Source organism: Astyanax mexicanus, chromosome 17 (assembly GCF_023375975.1).
Source record: "Astyanax mexicanus isolate ESR-SI-001 chromosome 17, AstMex3_surface, whole genome shotgun sequence".
Classification (NCBI taxonomy): Eukaryota; Metazoa; Chordata; class Actinopteri; order Characiformes; family Acestrorhamphidae; genus Astyanax; species Astyanax mexicanus.
The window spans coordinates 16,359,238-16,378,731 of record NC_064424.1 but is presented as its reverse complement, the minus strand read 5'-3'; the positions used below and the strand labels follow the sequence as shown (position 1 = coordinate 16,378,731).

Sequence of the window (19,494 nt, the reverse complement as noted above, 5' to 3'; positions counted from 1 at the left end):
TAGTCACCAATAGCATAGTATAGTATAGTAAAGTATAGTATAGTTTAGTAACCAATAGAAAAGTATAGCATGGTGTATAATAGTCTAGAATAGTATGTGTTACATTACAGCATATTATATTATTAATTATACTGTAGTATAGTATAGTAGGAATAGGAATTTGAAATAATAGGCTCTACTAGGTTTTACTATGGGCTTTACTATAGTATAGCCGCCAATACCATAGTGTAGTATAATATAGCATAATACAGTGTAGTACAGTAGCCAATAGAACAGTATAGCACGGTGTATTAAAGTGTATTATACAGTAGGATATGATGAGTTAAGTTGTATTATGGTGTATTATACAGTATGATATGATGAGTTATGTTGTATTATAGTGTATTATACAGTATGGTAGTATGAGTTATGGTGTATTATAGTGTATTATACAGTTGATATGATGAGTTACGTTGTATTATAGTGTATTATACAGTATGATATGATGAGTTATGTTGTATTATAGTGTATTATACAGTATGATATGATGAGTTATGTTGTATTATAGTGTATTATACAGTATGGTATGATGAGTTATGGTGTATTATAGTGTATTATACAGTTGATATGATGAGTTACGTTGTATTATAGTGTATTATACAGTTGATATGATGAGTTATGGTGTATTATAGTGTATTATACAGAATATTATGATGAGCTATGGGTATTATGTATTATACAGTATATTATGATGAGCTATGGGTATTATCATGTATTATATAATATGATATGTTATGGTCTATTATAGTTTATTATACAGTATGAAGTGATGAGTTATGGTGTATTATAGTTTATTATACAGTATGGTATGATAAGTTATGGTGTATTATAGTGTATTATACAGTTTATTATGATGAGCTATGGGTATTATCATGTATTATATAGTATGATATGTTATGGTGTATTATAGTTTATTATACAGTATGGTATGATGAGTTACGGTGTATTATAGTGTATTACAACCTATAATATGATAAGTTATGGGTATTATAATGTATTATATAGTATGATATGATATGGTGTAGTACAGTATAGTATCGCAGTTTCGGACCCTGTACTTTTGTGTAGGATAAGCTTTCGGGCGCATGCGCAGATGCTTTATAAAGACAAAGTTGGATTGTCATTGAGAAACACGCGAGTGGAAACGGCGCAGGGGAAGAAGAGGGAGTGAATAATGTCTGAATCACAGTTTCTCACACACACTCCGGGAGAGGGCTGGACTGCATCTTCCCAGACACGTGGAAGAGGAAATAACCTGCAGAGTTTCCCCATGAACAAAAACAGCACCGTTTAGGGGTTTTCTCCTCATCTTCCAGCTGCCTTAGACCGTTCATGGACCTGACAGCTCAGAGTGTGAGAGCGGTGTGAAGACAGCTGGGATTTAGAGAAATCAGCGAGCCGAGAGGAAAGGTAAGCAGAGTCTTCTCCACAAAACAGCACAGAGCTTCTTACTACTTACCTACTTCTGGGTGTGAGGAGAGCTGTACCAGGTAAACCTGTAGCTCGGACTCTGTTAGTCTGCACATAGCTGCTGTTTATTAACGTTTCTTGTAATGTGCTGGTTAAATATTAGCTAAGAAAAAGAGAGAGAGAGAGATAGAGAGTGAGAGAGAGAGAAAGAGAGAGAAACAGCTGAGGCCGAGGAAGTTTGCTCCCATGTGTGAAAGGTGGTGGAAACAAAACGACTGAGAATGACTATACTGATATTTTCTGCATTTCGACATATGACTATGACTTATGTACCAACTTTACTATCAGTATTTTTACAAAAGACCTACAGTAATACTATAAGAAATTGCAATAACACTTATGTAATCATTTACAACAAGTAGGGCTGTTTTATATGACATGTAAGTAATTAGGCCCAGGGAACTGGCTGTATCTTTTCTTGTATTCTTAGCTCAAGGATGAAAAAATAATAATAAAAAAGAATGATGTGAGATAAAAAAATAAAATTCTGGTAGTTATACCACTATATATCTTTTATCTAATCTTAGTAATAGTAGTACTACTTCAATTACTAAATATACTATTAATAATGATATGACACTTATTTATAACAAGATCCTTAACTACAGTATTTATAATGACAATCCTCATTATTAGCACCAACATTATTATGCATGTTTCTGTTGAAACAATGTGTTCCTTTATTTCATGTCTTGTTGCATGAACAAATCCTTATAATTGTACAATTCTGTCTATTTGGTCAATGTCCTTTGTCCATGCCCCAATTTTGAAATGTTTTACATAATCTATAATTCCTACCTGTCATTTACATTGAGGGAAAACCTCAGAATAAAAGGTTCAATAGAAATGTCATGAAAAAAATTATTGTTATATTAACTTTTTTTTTTTAATTGGAGAATGTTTTTTTGGATTCTCCTTTAAAGTTAAAGTAAGATTTTTTTGGACATACAAACTATGTATGTATTCATATATGTATGTATGTATGTATTTAGGTTAAAATTACAATTTCATTGTTCATATTGTCTTGCACCTTTAATATTGGGTTGCAAATACTGTTTAAAATGCTCGGGATCAGTTTAGATCTACTAACATTATATTCAGTGGTATTTTAAACATCAGCTTGTTAGAACGTGAGGTTTTACTGGTCTCAAAAATTAAATCCCTTAATTGTCCCTTTTGCAACATTAAATCGCACCTATGCATTACCTGTTACTTATATAACCAATTGCATCATAGCATGTTTTACATAGTTTTGTTTGTGATAGACATTCTGATATCAACCCAACACAACCAAAACCAAGTATCAGACCTCAAATGTACCTCACAGGAGTTAACATCACTGGATTTTTCCTATTTTCATAAATTCCTGTGCAATGTAGCACTTACAGACTGTTGGTAGTCGTGCAAAAATAATACACCTCCACAGCACATACTTACAGGCTTCCACCTCACCAAGCCTGGACTTGCCAGGTTCATGTACACCACGCCTCATCGGCAGAGCTGTGGTCTGTCCCTCCAGCCTCCAGCCTAAACAGTACCTCTGTAATTTACTGCATCCCATAATTTTATTTTCCCATCTACCCCAAAGACTTCAGATCATGGTGTTTGAAGCAGCTCCATCTCATCTCATTCATGGGTTTAATATGCAGAAGTTGAGGTAGAACTTTTTAAAGCTATGATTGTGTTATAACCCTTCAGTCTGCATGAAAGGTAGATAAGGCTAGCATTATAAAAGAAAAGAAGAAGATTCTGAAAAATATCCATGAGCTCTCAACACTACTCATCTTCTCTGCCTGGGTTTTAAAATGAGTTTGAGAGTTTCAGCGAAACTCGTGAAATCCTAAAAAAGCATCCCGGTGAGTGTGGAGGTGGGAAATGCCCAGTTGGACGTGTGGGCCTCTGTTGCTATAGTACCCATCTGCTGAAAACAAAGTGAATTCTTCACAAGCCCACGCAGAGTCAACCTGTGCCAGGGGTTCCCAAACTTTTTCACGCTAAAGGCTTCCCACCAATCAGCTCCCCTTCCTGAACCCCCACCCACAAAACACAAAAGATTTTTTTTTTATTTTGCTAAGCAGAATGAATAAAACTCTGTTATATAAATGCCGTTCTTCATTTAGATTCCAAAAATATAGAGATGGTATTTAAATGTCTAATGAAAATTTGACTTCCTAACTAATATGTTTTTCTTATTACATTACATTACATTACATTTGGCAGACGCTTTTGTCCAAAGCGACTTACAATATTGAAGTGCAAATAATAGAAGAGGTTAAGTACAAAAATAATAGAAGTTAAAAATAAAGCATCTATAGATAGGGCCTTAAGGAGGTCAGAGGGAAATAATGGGATAGAGGAGTAGAGAAGAGGAAGAAGGAGATGAGGTTAGAATTAGTTAGTTTGTTAGAGGTGTTAGGAGAGTAAGTGCTCTTTGAAGAGCTCTGTCTTCAGGAGTTTATTAAAGATAGTGAGAGATTCTCCTGATCTGGTAGTGGAAGGTAGTTTGTTCCACCATTGGGGAACTCTGTATGAGAACAGTCTGGATTGCTTTGTGTGAGTGTTTGGCAAAGCGAGGCGACGTTCATTGGAGGAGCGCAGCGGCCGGGAGGTAGCGTAAGCCTTCAGGAGCGAGTGCAGGTAGGAAGAAGCCTGTACTGTCATCACCTTGTAGGCGATTGTAAGCACTTTGAATTTGATGCGAGCAGCAACCGGTAGCCAGTGGAGCTCAATGAGCAGCGGAGTGACATGTGCCCGTTTTGGTTGGTTGAAGACCAAACGTGCTGCTGCATTCTGAATCATCTGTAGTGGTTTTACTACACAGGCCGGGAGGCCAGTTAGTACGGCATTGCAGTAGTTGAGGCGTGAGATTACCACAGCTTGTACCAGGAGTTAGGTGGCCTGTTGCGCCAGAAACGGTCGAATTTTTCCGATGTTGTAAAGCGCAAAGCGGCAGGATCGAGCAACTGAGGCCACATGGGGCGTGAAGAGAAGCTGGTCATCAACCATGACACCCAGGTTCCTAGCAACCTTTGTCGGTGAGAGAGAGAGAGAGTCGATGGTTATGGCAAAGTTGTGTTGAATAGAAGGTTTTGCTGGTATGACCAGAAGTTCAGTCTTTGAGAGGTTTAGTTGGAGGTGATGTTCCTTCATCCATGCGGATATGTCTGAGAGACACTGTGATATTCGTGCAGAGATTGAGTGATCATCTGGTGAGAACGACAGGTATAGCTGAGTGTCGTCAGCAAAGCAGTGGTAGGAAAAACCATGTGAGCGGATAACCCGACCTAGAGAGGTGGTGTATATTGAGAAGAGAAGAGGTCCCAGTACCGAACCCTGGGGAACTCCAGTGGGTAACGAGTGGGCTGGGGACAGCCGTCCTTGCCATGACACCCTGAACGAGCGCCCAGTGAGGTACGATCTGAACCATGACAGCGCATTGTCTGAGATCCCCATGTTCGAGAGTATAGTTAGGAGGAAGTCATGGTTGACTGTGTTGAAAGCAGCCGAGAGGTCCAGCAGAATGAGCACTGAGGACTGTCCTGCAGCTCTAGCAGTTTTTAACGCTTCTGTCACAGCCAACAGAGCCGTCTCAGTAGAGTGCCCTTTCTTGAAACCAGATTGGTTCTGGTCCAGGAGGTCATTTTGGGTGAGGAAGCCAGAGACTTGATTGAGAGCTGCTCTTTCTAATGTTTTAGAAAGAAAAGGCAGTAGTGAGACCGGTCTGTAGTTATCAACCTGGGCGGGGTTGAGAGAAGGCTTTTTAAGCAGTGGTGTGACCTGTGCTTGTTTAAAAGCAGTCGGGAACACACCAGATGTTAAAGAGACATTGATCGTGTGAGTAATAGCCGGAATGATTGCAGGTGCAATGGTTTGCAGAAGGTCTGAAGGAATCGGGTCAAGTGGACACGTAGTAGGACGGCTACGCGTTAGGAGAGCCAGTGTCTCGTTCTCAGTGAGAGGAGCGAACGAGGAGAAAGCGACGCCTTCGGTAGAGGGATACCGGGCAGCAGAGCATGATGTAGGACTGCTACATGTCCCATCAGTAAACTGTCTGCTGATAGCTGCCACTTTCCCAGTAAAGAATGAGGCAAGAGCTTCAGCCGTAAGGCAGGTAGCCTGAGGAGGAGGTGGAGGGTTGAGTAGTGTTTTGAATGTAGCAAATAGTTTCCGGGAGTCTGTGAGGGAGCTGATTTTTTTGTGATAGATGAACCTTAAGTCCTATCGAGGCGGGATAATTTTCTCGGGGGGGCGTCTGTGAAAAATATTTCACACTTCTACTCAGTGATAAAACTCTTCCATCCAGACTGCAATAAAAAAAAACAGGAGGACCAGTGAGTGCTTTCTCTGTCACATGAAATCGCGTTAAGTAGATCGTCTGTGGAGGACCACAGAGTTCAGCGAAAACCATTAAGGTAATTCAGAGGACGTCTAAGAAAAAATTATCCCAGGACCTCCTAAGAAACTGATCACACCTGTAATTCCTTGCTAATTTGAATTAATTAATGTATTTGTTAACCTGGAACGTTTTCCCCAGTTTGGTTTGGTTTCTCACAACAAACAATGTGAGAGCATGTTGCCTCTGCATTGGGGTGGGTTATCCAAAAGCTTCTTAGTACAAACATAATTCTTAGATAGTTAAGTTAGCATCTCCTGTGGTAAGATGTTCCTTTGGGAAACAGTGCCCAGAGCTGTCTGAGGCAGAAGCAAGAGAGTAGATTTTAAGAAAAATATCAAGGGTTTCATCATTTGAAAGAGCACATATTGAGTCACTGTTAATTTTTAAAGAAGCTGTTAAAATCAAATCAACTTGATTGTGGCCAACTAACAATAACAAATCAAAAAAATCAGAGTGAGTGTGTTAACTTGCTTGTCCATAACTGGTTTATTCTAGTAATCTTATTATTCAAGTAGTCATGTAAACAGCATACTACAGTTTCTTAGATCGGCGTAAAGTGTAAAAATCTAAATAAGAAATAATTTCTAGATTTTTTGGTTTCTACTGAATGTATAAAACGGCTAAATTTATACTATATAAAATGTTAATATTTATATCCCTGCTGCGGTATATTCTTTAATTAAAAATGTATATAAATATACATAAATATTAAATGTTTTGTTGTAAAAAAAAAAAGGTTATCGCAAAAATACCCTGAAATATCGTGATAATATTGTAGGTCCATATCACTCACCCCTAGTTAATATTATTATAAATATTTTGTAATTTTTTTAGTCTTTGCATACATAAAAAACAAACCCTAGGACCAGAAATAAATGAGCAGTGTTGGCAAGCAAATTATTTCCAGCTTATTGTAGTTTCAGATGTTTTGATGAATGATAAATAAAATATGTAACTTTATACAGTATATACTTTACATTTGTTTGTGGTTTGTGTTACTGATTTTATTTTAAGTGTCATCTTAAACATTTGAAAGCAGTGTATAATTAAAATATGAGAGTCTTCTAAAAGAAAAAGGAATTACACACATTAAAGAGTTAAACGGAGCATGGAAGGCTGCAGGGTCACTGAGATTCAGACTATGATCTTTGACTATGATTTTTGACAAGCTGCCACACGCAGTAGATATTTGCACTTCTCTAGAGATATAAAACAGTGGACAAAAACATTTATTTACAGCAGTATAGTTTTATATGGTGCAATTTTACAGCTTTTTTTTACAGGAGTTAGACAGGACAACTGTCTAACAGTCTGCTCATCAAAAGTGAGAAGATTACACTGTAAGTTCAAATCCACACAAGGCCTTAAAGTTCCCTGGGCCTGGAGTCTTCCAGTCTGGAGACATCATGTGAGAGGGAATTTCAATCTGCAAATGGGAATCAGCAGTACTCAGTTAGGAATGACAGAAATGAATATCTTATTACATTTAAACTATTTCAGTTGCAGCACACTAAAGTTTTTTAGTTAGCAGCTAGCACAATATTGGCTGCTCGAAACTCTAAATACTTTTTGTGCAATGTTGAAATTACAGCAGATACATTTAAAATGACTCTATTGTCTTACCTATTTAAATACTAAACTTAAAACTGTACTTTTTTATTTTTGTATGGAATACATTCTTCTATTTCCCCAAATCAAAAGAAAATCTAAAAATATTTGCAAAATCAATACACACTTAATTACCTTCTTTTAATCTCCAACTGGCTCTTTTTTAATCCTTTCTTGTGCTGAAAAATGGAAATCAAAACAAAAGTAATTGGGCAAAACAGTGTTACAATAATAGTTACTGGCCAAGGCAATTTCATAATAAGAGACCAGTAATATGTTGACATGTACAACATCACATCACATCACATGCCATCAGTATTATTAAAAACCACAGTAAACCACAATAAGGTGTGAATGAACAGTATTTTCCATTCTAGAAAAGTGGTCTTCAAACTTCTAGGCAGGTAGGCTTCATTACATTACAACTAATTGATTCATCTGGCATAGTCTGGCATAGTACAGTCACATGACTGTACAACCTGGAACCAACTTACCTAATGGATTACCAAGATTTACATTAATATTAGTGTATAAGTATTTGTCTGAAGTGAAATCCATTGTGGATACTAACAAAGAAAATTTAGGTCAGTTATTTAAATCAGTGGACTACATTGTGTGATTTTTGTGCTGTATTTGATTTGTTGATTAAGTTTTTATGTGGGCTGTGAGTGAGTTCCAAAAGGTCAAAAACCCCTTGCCCTAAAATGTGGTGCATCCCTAGTGATCCATGTACTGAATATAACATATTGCAGTTCTAACCCAGAACAAAACTCTGAACAACTCAGGCATGATATAATAATAGAATCAGCTTATATTAAAATATAACTGAGTGTGACTTTTGACTGGAGTGGGCCTGATTCACATCCCACATGCATAACTTACTCCCACAGGGAAAAGACTTCATTTCAAACTCCTGTTTTTGAAATATGAATATAAAATATAAAATTGACATATGTAATGCAATGTTAAAAGGTGGTAGGTGTAGTTATAGCACCCCACAGTGGGCCAAACTAAAAAATAAGCCAAAGATGCAGATACAAGGTATGCCATTATTGAGTAATCTGAATTTCACTAGTGAAATGTACAGCCCTTGGGTTCTAGACATAATGTGAAAGGTGTATGATGATTTTTGAATAAACAGGTTAGGCGACGAGATGTGCATTACTGTATGAAGTTATAGAATTAGTCAGGACGTGACACAGTCCTCACATGGTCAGAAGGAGGAACAAGCAGTAAGTTTCCCACAAGCAGTAAGTCAAAAGGAGCAACAAGGCACATGTTGTGTAGAAAATAACCATTCCAGAAAACCAGTGGCATAATGTCCGGTAAAGAGAGGAAGCCAGAATAAGCTGTAGTAAAGTGTATTCAGTGTAATTCATGTAAGGGAAGTTCATGGTGATGGTCAGAGCACATTTCTTGTTTTTGGTAAACAGTGACAGCATTTATAATGACAGAAAACAGAAACAAAAACTGTAATTCAGTTACTTTTTCAATTCTCATTTTTCTCAAATTCTCTTATGTTCTGTGTCAGCTCCGGGGGCCTGGGGTTGTGAGTTCCGTTCCTGTTCCAGTCAATGACCCAATCTCATTTCTCATTTGTAACTCTACCTCTTGTTTTCGAGTGTCACCCTTAACCTTGGAGCGAAGAAGGGCAAATGGTTGAAATGTTCCCCCTAAGAAATGGGACAACCCTTTAAGAACCTGATATGTAATATATAAATACATATAAAGAAAATACCATGCTTAATTTACAGGCTAGTATTGGTAATCTATAGGTGACCTTGTCAGTCTGATGTGAAAGCAGAGGAGCAGTAAATATTATAATAATTATACACCCTTGGTTCAATTCCTCTGTGATAGAGAGATAACGTTAAGAGTTTCCCATTCCACCTTAAATTATGCAGCTGCTGTAGTGCTAGAATGTAATGGCTGCACCATTTAAGGTGGAATGGGAAATTGATCTAACTAGAGAGAATGCCAATTGGTTGCTGTGGTGAAATGGTAACATGAAGTAACTGCTAGTGTCTAACCCTGTGCTTTTTATACAGTGTGGTTTTAAGTTTGCCCCTGTACTCAGGTGTGTATGTATTTCAGATGCAGGAAGACCCCGTGTACGACTATCCAGACCCCCAGTCGTTGGGGGAGAGGAGGGCGTGTCCTCAAAGAGGCTCCTTGAAGAGCATCAGTGTGCTCGACCGCCTGCTGCTAACGTACCCCGTATGGCTACAGCTGTCCATCAACTCAGCCACAGCCCTTCACATCCTACAGCGTGAACCGCCAGGGGTGAGGAGCAGCTACTTGCTAATTCAGACTGTCCGATCTCACTTATATTTATAACTGACTGACCAGCAGTGACCTCCAGACAAGCCTCAGCAACTCTGCGGGTCTGGCGCTCCAGCATGAGGCAGTAACAAGCTTAAAAAGCTTGAGGGCAGAACAGGCTGCTTACATAATCCACAGAGAGAGGCTCACAAACACAAGAATTTGGGGACTATTAGATTGACTGCAATCCATGACTACACTGTAAAACACACAGCTTAGAATCTACATGATTCAAGTATGTCAGTCAGCTGCATGTGAATATAATGGCTTATAACAAAGAGATAAAGAAGATAAAAAAGAAGATAAAGAAGAGAACAGAAATACTCAGTTTAAAAAATCATGTTTGCAGTGTATCATTTCAGAAAAGAACAAAATACCACCAGCAATACGAAAAAAAAGTTGCAGTCATTGTAAGTCATAAAAACTCTTTGTAATAAAAAAGATCTTTGTAATGCAGTTATTCCTAGCATACATTTTAATTTCAGTTTTTAACTATGCATTTTATTAATAGTCATATCATATATACAGATTTAGTATTGCCATATAAAGTTTTGCAACATTACATTAATTCTTAAAATCTTATTATGAATTTAAATGTAAAAATTGGTTGCAGATAGTGGTTTATTTTGTGTAGTGTTTACACCTGACCACTAGAGAGCAATATCACTTTTTCTGTCACTGTTCTGATTGCATTAAACCGAAACTTTTCTTTTGTTTAGATTTTGTTCACACAGTGGTGTGAATTTATACTATGGCAGTTTACCCCTCTATACCATGCCTGGCATTAGGCATGGTGTCAATCATTTGTCTGTTCATTTGGACAATTCTAGCCAGATACTGGATCATTACGATCATAACCACCCACTGTACTGTGATCTATGTCCATGAGCACCCAGGCCAGTACTCAACCTTACTCACAGCTCACTACAGATGTGGGAATTCTCAAGTCTCAAAAAATCATGTTTTAGTTGATTTCTGAAACTAGTATGTCCTTTAAAAAAGATCCTGAATATAAGTTACATCTTTTATTAATGATGGTATTTAAACTAAAACAGCTTAACAGCAACATGGTTTGTGATGCCTTTTTTATGTCTGTAGACCTTCCTGGTGCGAAAGTCCAGCACATCCCAAAAGAAAATGCTGTGTGTCAGGCTGGCAGATGACAGCGTGCCGTCTTTTGTTAAGCAGTTTGTTATCCGAGAAAAGGACTCAAGTGAGTAATACCAGATAACCAATAGACACAATCAGATAATTATATTTCCTTTATTCTGGGAAGTAAGTTAATTAGATATGGAAATGAATGGATGTTCAGCTTTGAACAAATAGATTTCATTCGCTTTAGTATTCTCTTACGTTCTCCCTCTAATCCCCAGCCTTCTCCTTGGAGAGCTCAGCTATCAGTTTTCCGGATCTCTGCAGACTCATTGCCTTCTACTGCGTGAGCCGGTATGTCTCATATCATTACTGACAAATATTAATTTCTTAATTGTTCTTAGGTAAATTATGTAATTGTTTTTTTTATTTTATTTTAATTTTTAGGGATGTTCTTCCCTTCACTCTGGAACTACCAGAGGCCATAGCCAAGGCTTCCTCTCACAAACAGCTAGAATCCATCTCTCATATGGGTGTTGGTGAGTATTAGTTATGATTTAAATTAAAAAAAATGCATTTTTAAAGTAATACTGACTGGATATTATTCAGTACCTGTGTAATAATACAATACTGTGCAAAATTCAGAGATCATCCTTATGTTTTTTTCCTTATGCATTTAATCGTCAGTTAAATCATTTAAAAAAATAAAAACACATAACAAACATACACAGCATTAGGCATGGTGACAATAGGTTCATGTTTATGTGTTCCAGTGTGAGTCCTATTTCTATGGGCTAGACAATCTCTGTGTTTGCATTTGCACATATGTATTGTCAAGAAGGTGTAGGTGTACACAAAACATTTAGACACTTTGGGCCAATTTAATAGACAGGGATTAAGCCTATGTTTTCTTTCTTAATGAAACGTCTACATATAAAATGCTGTGTAGCACAAGAGTATGCTAGTTTCCTGTCTGGGAAACTACCCCATAGTGTAATTGGGAAGTCAGTGTTTTTGTGTAGCACTAAACACTGTAAGCTTACATGCCAAATTTCAAGGAGCAGGACCTAGTCTCTTTTCTTATGACTTTTGCCATGTCATACAGAAACTGAAAAATGTTGTACTGACCTGTAGGATCCCCTTGTGAAGTTTATGTCCTATTGGTCCCAACACTGACCCTTATGGGACCTATCAATGACATTCATATGTGGGGCCAGAATGGAACCCATAAAATACAGTTTCTGGTTTCCAGTTGGGCTAACCATACACTCTAAAAAACAGGGGTACGATACAAGTACTTTTTTGTACTCAAAGGTACATTCTTTATAATTGTACCCTCAAAGGTACAATATTGGTCTTTACAGGGTCAGATTTGTTCCCTCTAAAGTACAATGTAATTTCTACAGCAATAAGTACATATTTGTACCATTTAACCAGCCAAAGGGTACATGCCTCATACTGGCATCTAATAGTAAATAATATTTTACAAGCATTTTAAAAGCATTTTCACAGAGATCATATAATTATGAGAATGATTCTTCTACCCATTTCCTACAGAGTTCTGGAGTTCGCAGTTGAACTACCGTGGTCCTCGGAATGGTCCTCCACCAGTACCAGATGCCCCCCTGAACCCAGATCCTACACATCCACATCCTACTCCAAAAGACAATGCCTCATCTGCTAGTTCAAGCACAAGCTCAACCTTGTTCCAGGAGTTCTGCCCAATTCACACTCGAAGCCCCTCTGAGCTAGATTTCGGGGCAGGGCAGGGGGCGCTGTGCTTTATCAACCCCCTCTTTCTACAAGAGCACCCTGTCCGTGGGGCCATGCACAAGCGGCATCACTTCAAACGCAGCATTAAGGTCCGTGTCTCCACTGAAAACTCCAGCTCACTCTCGCCCCCTGTCTCTCCACCACCACCTCCTCCACTGCTGGCAAAAGCTAAGAATAAAGGAAAGTCTGCACAGCAGACTGAAGTGGTTCACACCAGCGAGGAAGCTACAGAGAAGACAGAAGCTGCAGAGACAGATTCTGACTACCTACAACCTTGTCCTGCTCTGCCAAAGAAGGCGTCTGCAAAGGTCATGCCCACACTCTCTCCTACTGCAGAGGAAGATGACTACCAGTTGCCCAAAGCTCTTGTGCAGGTAGAATGTTGTTTATACTGTTCCCATTATATGTAAGTTTCCATCCTTTGCATTGTTAAATCAGTGAATTATAGATAGGCCTGTCACGATAATTACATTATCCACTTAACATGTGAATGGGCATGACCTCAGTAATATTTGATAATAGTCATATTGTCTATTTTGTTTATTTGTATGTTTATTCACATACAGCTCTAGAAAATATTAAGATTCAGTTTCAGAATCAGTTTCTCTGATTGTACTATTTATAGGTATATGTTTGAGTAAAAAAGAACATGGTTGTTTTATCCTATAAACTATGGACATTTCTCCCAAATTCCAAATAAAAATATTGTAATTTAGAGCATTTATTTGCAGAAAATGAGAAATGGCTGAAATAGCCAAAAAGATTCAGAGCTTTCAGACCTCAAATAATGCTTTGAGTTTGGAGTTTGGAAATCAATATTTGGTTGAATAACCCTGTTTTTTAATCACAGTTTTTATGTATCTTGGCATGTTCTCCTTCACCAGTCTCACACACTGCTTTTGGATAACTTAATGGCAAAAATTCAAGCAGTTCAGATTGGTTTGATGGCTTGTGACCATCCATCTTAATCTTGATTTAATTCCAGAGGTTTTCAATTAGGTAAAATCAAAGAAACCCATTATTTTTAAGTGGTCTCTTATTTTTTTCCAGAGACATTTAGTGATGCCTCAATAGCAGTTTAGTAATCTAGTCCTTTGTTTTATTGGGCTAACAGAGCTAACAGCTTATGTTACCACAGTTAAATGCTTTAATCAAGCAGTGATCTCTCCATACCCTAGCAATGTCAGAATGTAAATGTTCTTTCGTTTTAAAAACAGAGACGGACATCTCTTCACTGCCTTCTAGTGAGATTCAAGTCAGGATTTCTTGTGTTTCAGACACAGGAAACGTAACTTAAAATCATAGGTTCTTAGTTAAAGGACTGCAAACCTGAATACAAACCAGAACTTGTTATCTGGTGGTTTCCTCTGAGCTTCCTCTAGCTGCCTAGTAATTTTGTGTTGGTGGCAAGGTGGCTAACTTCTTGAGTTTGTCCTCACTCTTACAGTGTCAGGAGCACTGCAAGTGATAGAAGGATTCCTAATGAGTTGGAGGGTTCATTGGCTAACCGAAATTAGGGACAAATTTTAGCAGCTAAAGAAGTATTCACCAACAAAATGTAATGCATAGCAAGTGAGAGTTGTTCATTGTTAAAAACGAATCTATTTATGTACAGGGCTGTAAGAAAATGGAGAGAGAAGAGGAGGATGAAGACGAGGAGGTAGGCCTGGTATTGGAAAGAAGGTCAGCTCCATCTCTGAGTGAGCTGGACAGCAGCAGCTCCCTCAGCAGCCTGGATGAGGCCGAAGAGAGTCCTGAGCGTCCTCCTCTCACACGAGGCACCAGTAATCCCAACATCCCCTCCCCTCGACTTCCCCGTCAGTCAGTATCAGCACTACGCAAGATGAGTGCGGCGTTCGTGTCCTTTTTTGTGCCGGGGAAGCGGGTAGCGAGGCTGGTGGAAGACCTTTCTTGTGACAGGCGAATGGCATTCGGATCTCTTGTTCAGGACTTCCTGAGGGACCAGAGGGAGGCGCTGAAGCCACAGTCCCTGACATCGGCTGTGGAGCTGCTGCAAGGCTTGCGTCTCTTTATCAGCCAGGCTAAAGACTTCCTACTGGAGTGTGGAGAACTTGAGCCCCCGATTGAGACCCTAGTGCCAGAAGATGAGAAAGGTACTAAACCACAATGATTCTAGATGACTACTGCATGTGCTTTTTGCCTGAATTGTCACAGTGTGTTTAAATGCGATTCACAATCCAATTTAAAACATATTTCTGCAAGCAAGGTCTTAAAATTAAATCTTTATTTAAAAGAGAGCTGGATTTGAACTCTTAACTGTTGAGTATTTTTCGGATTTTTTAGGATGTGCATGCACGAAAACAGACCTGGTATTGAAAATAAGTGAGCAGTGTTTGAAAAACACTTTTCAAGCTGTAATAATCGTTATCTTCTAGTTGATGTGAGCCCAATTTCAGCTTCATGTGTTAAAAAAAGTTATAAAGTCATATATATTATTTATATATTATTAAGTTTTTATATTATTTCTATTCCATGAGATGTGTTTTTTTATGAAAGCAAAAATCAGATTATTTACCTGCTCATGACCGATGTTCTACAGAAATCAGATTATGAAAAAACTGATACATCTCTGTATTTACAGATCAGACACTGGAAAAGGCCTTATTCCGCTGTATCCTAAAGCCTCTAAAAGCCCAGATTTCTGCAGCCCTCCACACCTTGCATGAACGTGACGGCAGCTCTAAGAGGATGTCTGAGAGCATGCGGAGAGCCAGAGAGAACTCACCCCGTGACCTCTTTGGGGTGCAAGTGTCGGTTCCAGACACTCAGGGCATAGAGAAGATCAAGCAGAAGCTGTCGCTCATGAAAAGTGCTTATTCACCCATTGACAAAGTACATTTGCTCCTGCAGATCTGTAAGCTCATCTATAAAGCCATGAAGAGTAACACTGGTGAGTGCTCTCTTGAATGTTTGAATTCTTTGACCTCACATGCAACAGTCCTGTCACATAGTGATTACACAACACCCTTCAAAAACACTGTTGCTGTCCACTGTAGTCCCCTCATGCACAAAGTGCTGGGTGCAGAGTTAGTTAGAGTGTATATTTTAATTTTACTGCAGCTGGATTTTCTTTTTGATCCAGACTTTTATGATTTATGATTTTGCTGGTCAGTCAAGGACCCCGTTTACACCTAATCACTTCCTAGATTATCCTTGTTTCCTAGTGTAATCCTTGTTTAGCAAGGTGCCATCATCAAGGCAAGGAAATTCATAGGATAGCATCAGAAAATATATAATTTTGTGATAATACTTATATAATACTTTTGTATAATACTATAATACTTTTTCTTAATTAACAGCGCAGGAATTTGGAGCAGATGACTTCCTGCCAGCTCTTTCCTATGTGATCGTGCAGTGCAATATGCCTGAGCTTCTTCTGGAAGTGGAGTACATGATGGAGCTGTTGGAAACACCTTGGCTTACAGGAGAAGGTACGCATTAAAATGTCACACTGCCAACAGGGCTTGCACCAGACCAGGCATCTCTTATCACAAATTGTAAACTTCACAAGCATCACAGACACACTGACATGCTAAATGTCATGGGATAGCAGTATGTAAATTGATCGTGCCACTTCCCACTGTGGGTGGTAATGAATAGGACAAGCCACTCAGAAATCACATCACTTTTAATGCAGGGGGCCCAAATACAGCTCTGGAAAAAAATAAGAGACCACTTGAAAACGATTAATTTTTTTTTTTTTTACCAAATTAAAATCCTCTGGAATATAATCAAGAGGAAGATGGATAATTACAAGCCACCAAACCAAGCTGAACTGCTTGAATGTTTGCACCAGGAGTGGCATAAAGTTATCCAAAAGCAGTGTGTAAGACTGGTGGAGGAGAACATGTCAATATGCATGAAAACTGTCATTAAAAACCAGGGTTATTCCACCAAATATTGATTTCTGAAACTTTATGAATATGAACTTGGTTTTCTTCGCATTATTTGAGGTCTGAAAGCTCTGAAACTGAAGTGGTCTCTTAATTTTTTTCACAGCTGTACATAACCGTCTGGTCTATTAAAGCATTTTTTTTTTAGCTTTGACGAAACAGCAAAAAATCATGGGACACCACAATACTATTTCCCATCACTTTTGGCTTGTTTGTTTACAAGCACATTTACAATTAAACAACAATTTCTAACATTTTCATCAATTCTGTCTTAAACTCACCAGTATTATTACTACTCTGTGTAGGTGGATACTATCTGACAAGTGTTTATGCCAGCCTGAGTCATATCCAGAGTGAGCCAGTGGCCGTGCCCACCAGTGGACTTACCCAGCAGGTCAGGGAATCGCTGAAGGAGTGGAGCCGCCGCCGTAACAGCGAAGCCAGGAGCCAAAAAGACATCAACCTGCAACAGGTCAGTCATGCTGGCTAGATATTCTTTAATAAAATAAAATCAATAAATAATAACAGACCCATTATAACAAGTTTTCTTGCTCTGAACTGCAGAGGTTTGTAAAGGTGCTGTTTCAAGAGGAGGACTGTAGCTTGGTGAAGACCCTGCAGTGGAAAGCAGGGGTCAGTGGAGAGGCTTTGACACAACTTTGTGCCGTCAAGTTCGGAGTGGACCAGCCTGAGGACTACGGTCTGTACTGGAGAAGCGATGGAGAACTAATGCCGCTGCCCTCCGATGCTCAGTTTCAGGACTTGGGTGCCAGCAGCGCTCCCCTCGTTTATCAGCACTGCAGTCAGGATATGAAGTCCCGCAAGTCCCTGACAAGAGTGGGTGCTTTGGACCTCTCTGCAGAAGCCTCATAATGCGGATATGGTGAAACACAACACCTGACAATCTCCAAAGGAATATGAATACATATAGACTTTCCTTACATGTCTGCTTTGTTATACCTTCACTCCTATTTTATAATAATATTACAGTTATGATATTTATGGTAATTACTAGCTTTTTTGTATTTAATTAACATTAAGCACGTTTACATGCACTTCATAATCAAAGTACTGCAGCACATTGTCAGTTTGTCAGTAACCTGATAAACACATTTACATTAAAGCTGATGCCTGTAAGTTTTGGGATTTAGTGCTCTCCCTGGTAAGGATTTGAAATTGCACCCAGCATGCAGAAGAATCATTTTAAACTGGACAGGTGTGATGCCGGCTCCTTTCAAAGCGGATGAATTCGATTCCAGGTTATGTTCAGTCAGAGAGGAAGAGAGCGCACTCAGTCAGAAACTTCACTCCTTCTTTTCTTTGTTTTTACTATGAGTAAATGAGATACTGAGCTCTGAGTTTCCCCTTCTGAAGTCTCCATTGCTCCACCAGCCGCTCCTGTTCAGGAAAACTGAGCCGGATCCTCTTTTAGAGGCTGTACATGTGACATAAGTACGTAAAGACGCGTGACACAGCCAGAAGACACCTGCGAAAAGTGACCCGACACCCGCCCAGTTTCTAGAATTAATATAATAAGCTTAGCAGGGATGGTCATTCCAGAACACTGGTACTGGTACCCTCCTCCGCTCAGAAATGCTTCTGCTTTCAGTTTAAAACAAAATACTACAGACTGCCACTTTAACTTGGATAATCAAATAATAGAAAAACATGAGGTTTACATGAGTCAGGCACTAAATTAGATTTTGTAAATTAGATGCTTTGTAACCAGCAAATTAACTCACGGAATATGATATGACATTATGTAAAACACATACTTCTAGAGTTTATTTAAATTCTGCGATTTTGGTGTCTCTCCAAAAGTGTTTAGTCACCATCTCGTGGGTGCTGTGTTTAAACAATGCTCGCTTATTTCTGGTACCAAGGTATGTTTTCACACAATCACAGACTTCTAAATAATCAGATAACTGCAGTAACAGATTTTTGAGTGCATGTAAACACATGCTGATCAGAGTACATTTGCTCATTCTTAGCAATCTTATTTGTTTGCTTTTGAGTAAGGATTGACTGTAGATGCTGCTATCAATTTTTTTTATTATTATTTTGCTGTAATCAATTTATATCAGGTACGAGTGTAAATCTATATAGAAAGTGATCCCATTTTTTCAGTTATTCTATAATCTATACTGTGTAGTGGTTCCCACATGATACATCTGCTGTGTTTATACTTGAGTTAATACTACAGCTAATTAACAATCACTTCAAGTGCGTTAAGAGTAAGAGAACACTAAAATGAACTTAAAACATTATTTTTAAATGCTGATAGCCTTTCAAGAAACTATTTTACAAATTGTGAATTGTGGTATAGTGGAAATGCCTTTGAGATGCCTTTAAGTTGACGAATGTTGTTGCTGACATGATGTCATGTTACATTTTTCTATTTATTTAACCTATTTGCATTATAGGGGGTACATCCTTTTAGGTCGTAAGTGGATTTATGGCAATAAATAAATAAATAAATAAAGTTTGATGACAGTGGCATCCTTGTTGTTTAATAGACACACCTTTGGAAGGTCTTACAAAAGGTCTAACGAGTTTTTGCACCAAAAGTGCAAACCAAAAGTTATCCAAAAGCAGTGTGTAAGACTGGTGGAGGAGAACATGCCAAGACACATGAAAACTGTGATTAAAAACCAAATTATTCCTCCAAATATTGATTTCTGAACTTTTAAAACTTTACGAATATGAACTTGTTTTCTTTGCATTATTCGAGGTCTGAAAGCTCTGTATCTTTTTTGTTTGTTGCCTGTAGTTTTTAGAACAAAACAACAATGTTCCTTTTACTCAAACATATATCTATAAATAGCAAATCAGTGAAACTGGTCAAAAGCAGGTTTATTGACTTACCTAATCTTACCAGTA

At 38.3% G+C, this 19,494-nt stretch overlaps 1 protein-coding gene across 1 annotated transcript; it reads left to right on the top strand.

Moving 5' to 3' along the window:
• Positions 1-1,144: 1,144 nt before the first annotated feature.
• On the top strand, positions 1,145-19,110 carry rin1a (Ras and Rab interactor 1a). The gene is made up of 11 exons (XM_007244477.4): positions 1,145-1,449; positions 9,608-9,796; positions 10,934-11,048; positions 11,209-11,281; positions 11,375-11,466; positions 12,485-13,074; positions 14,316-14,814; positions 15,303-15,611; positions 16,021-16,152; positions 16,920-17,086; positions 17,179-19,110. Exons 2-11 carry the CDS (start codon positions 9,608-9,610, stop codon positions 17,485-17,487), a joined length of 2,475 nt encoding a protein of 824 aa, XP_007244539.3. The 5' UTR covers positions 1,145-1,449; the 3' UTR covers positions 17,488-19,110.
• The last annotated feature ends 384 nt before the right edge of the window (positions 19,111-19,494 follow it).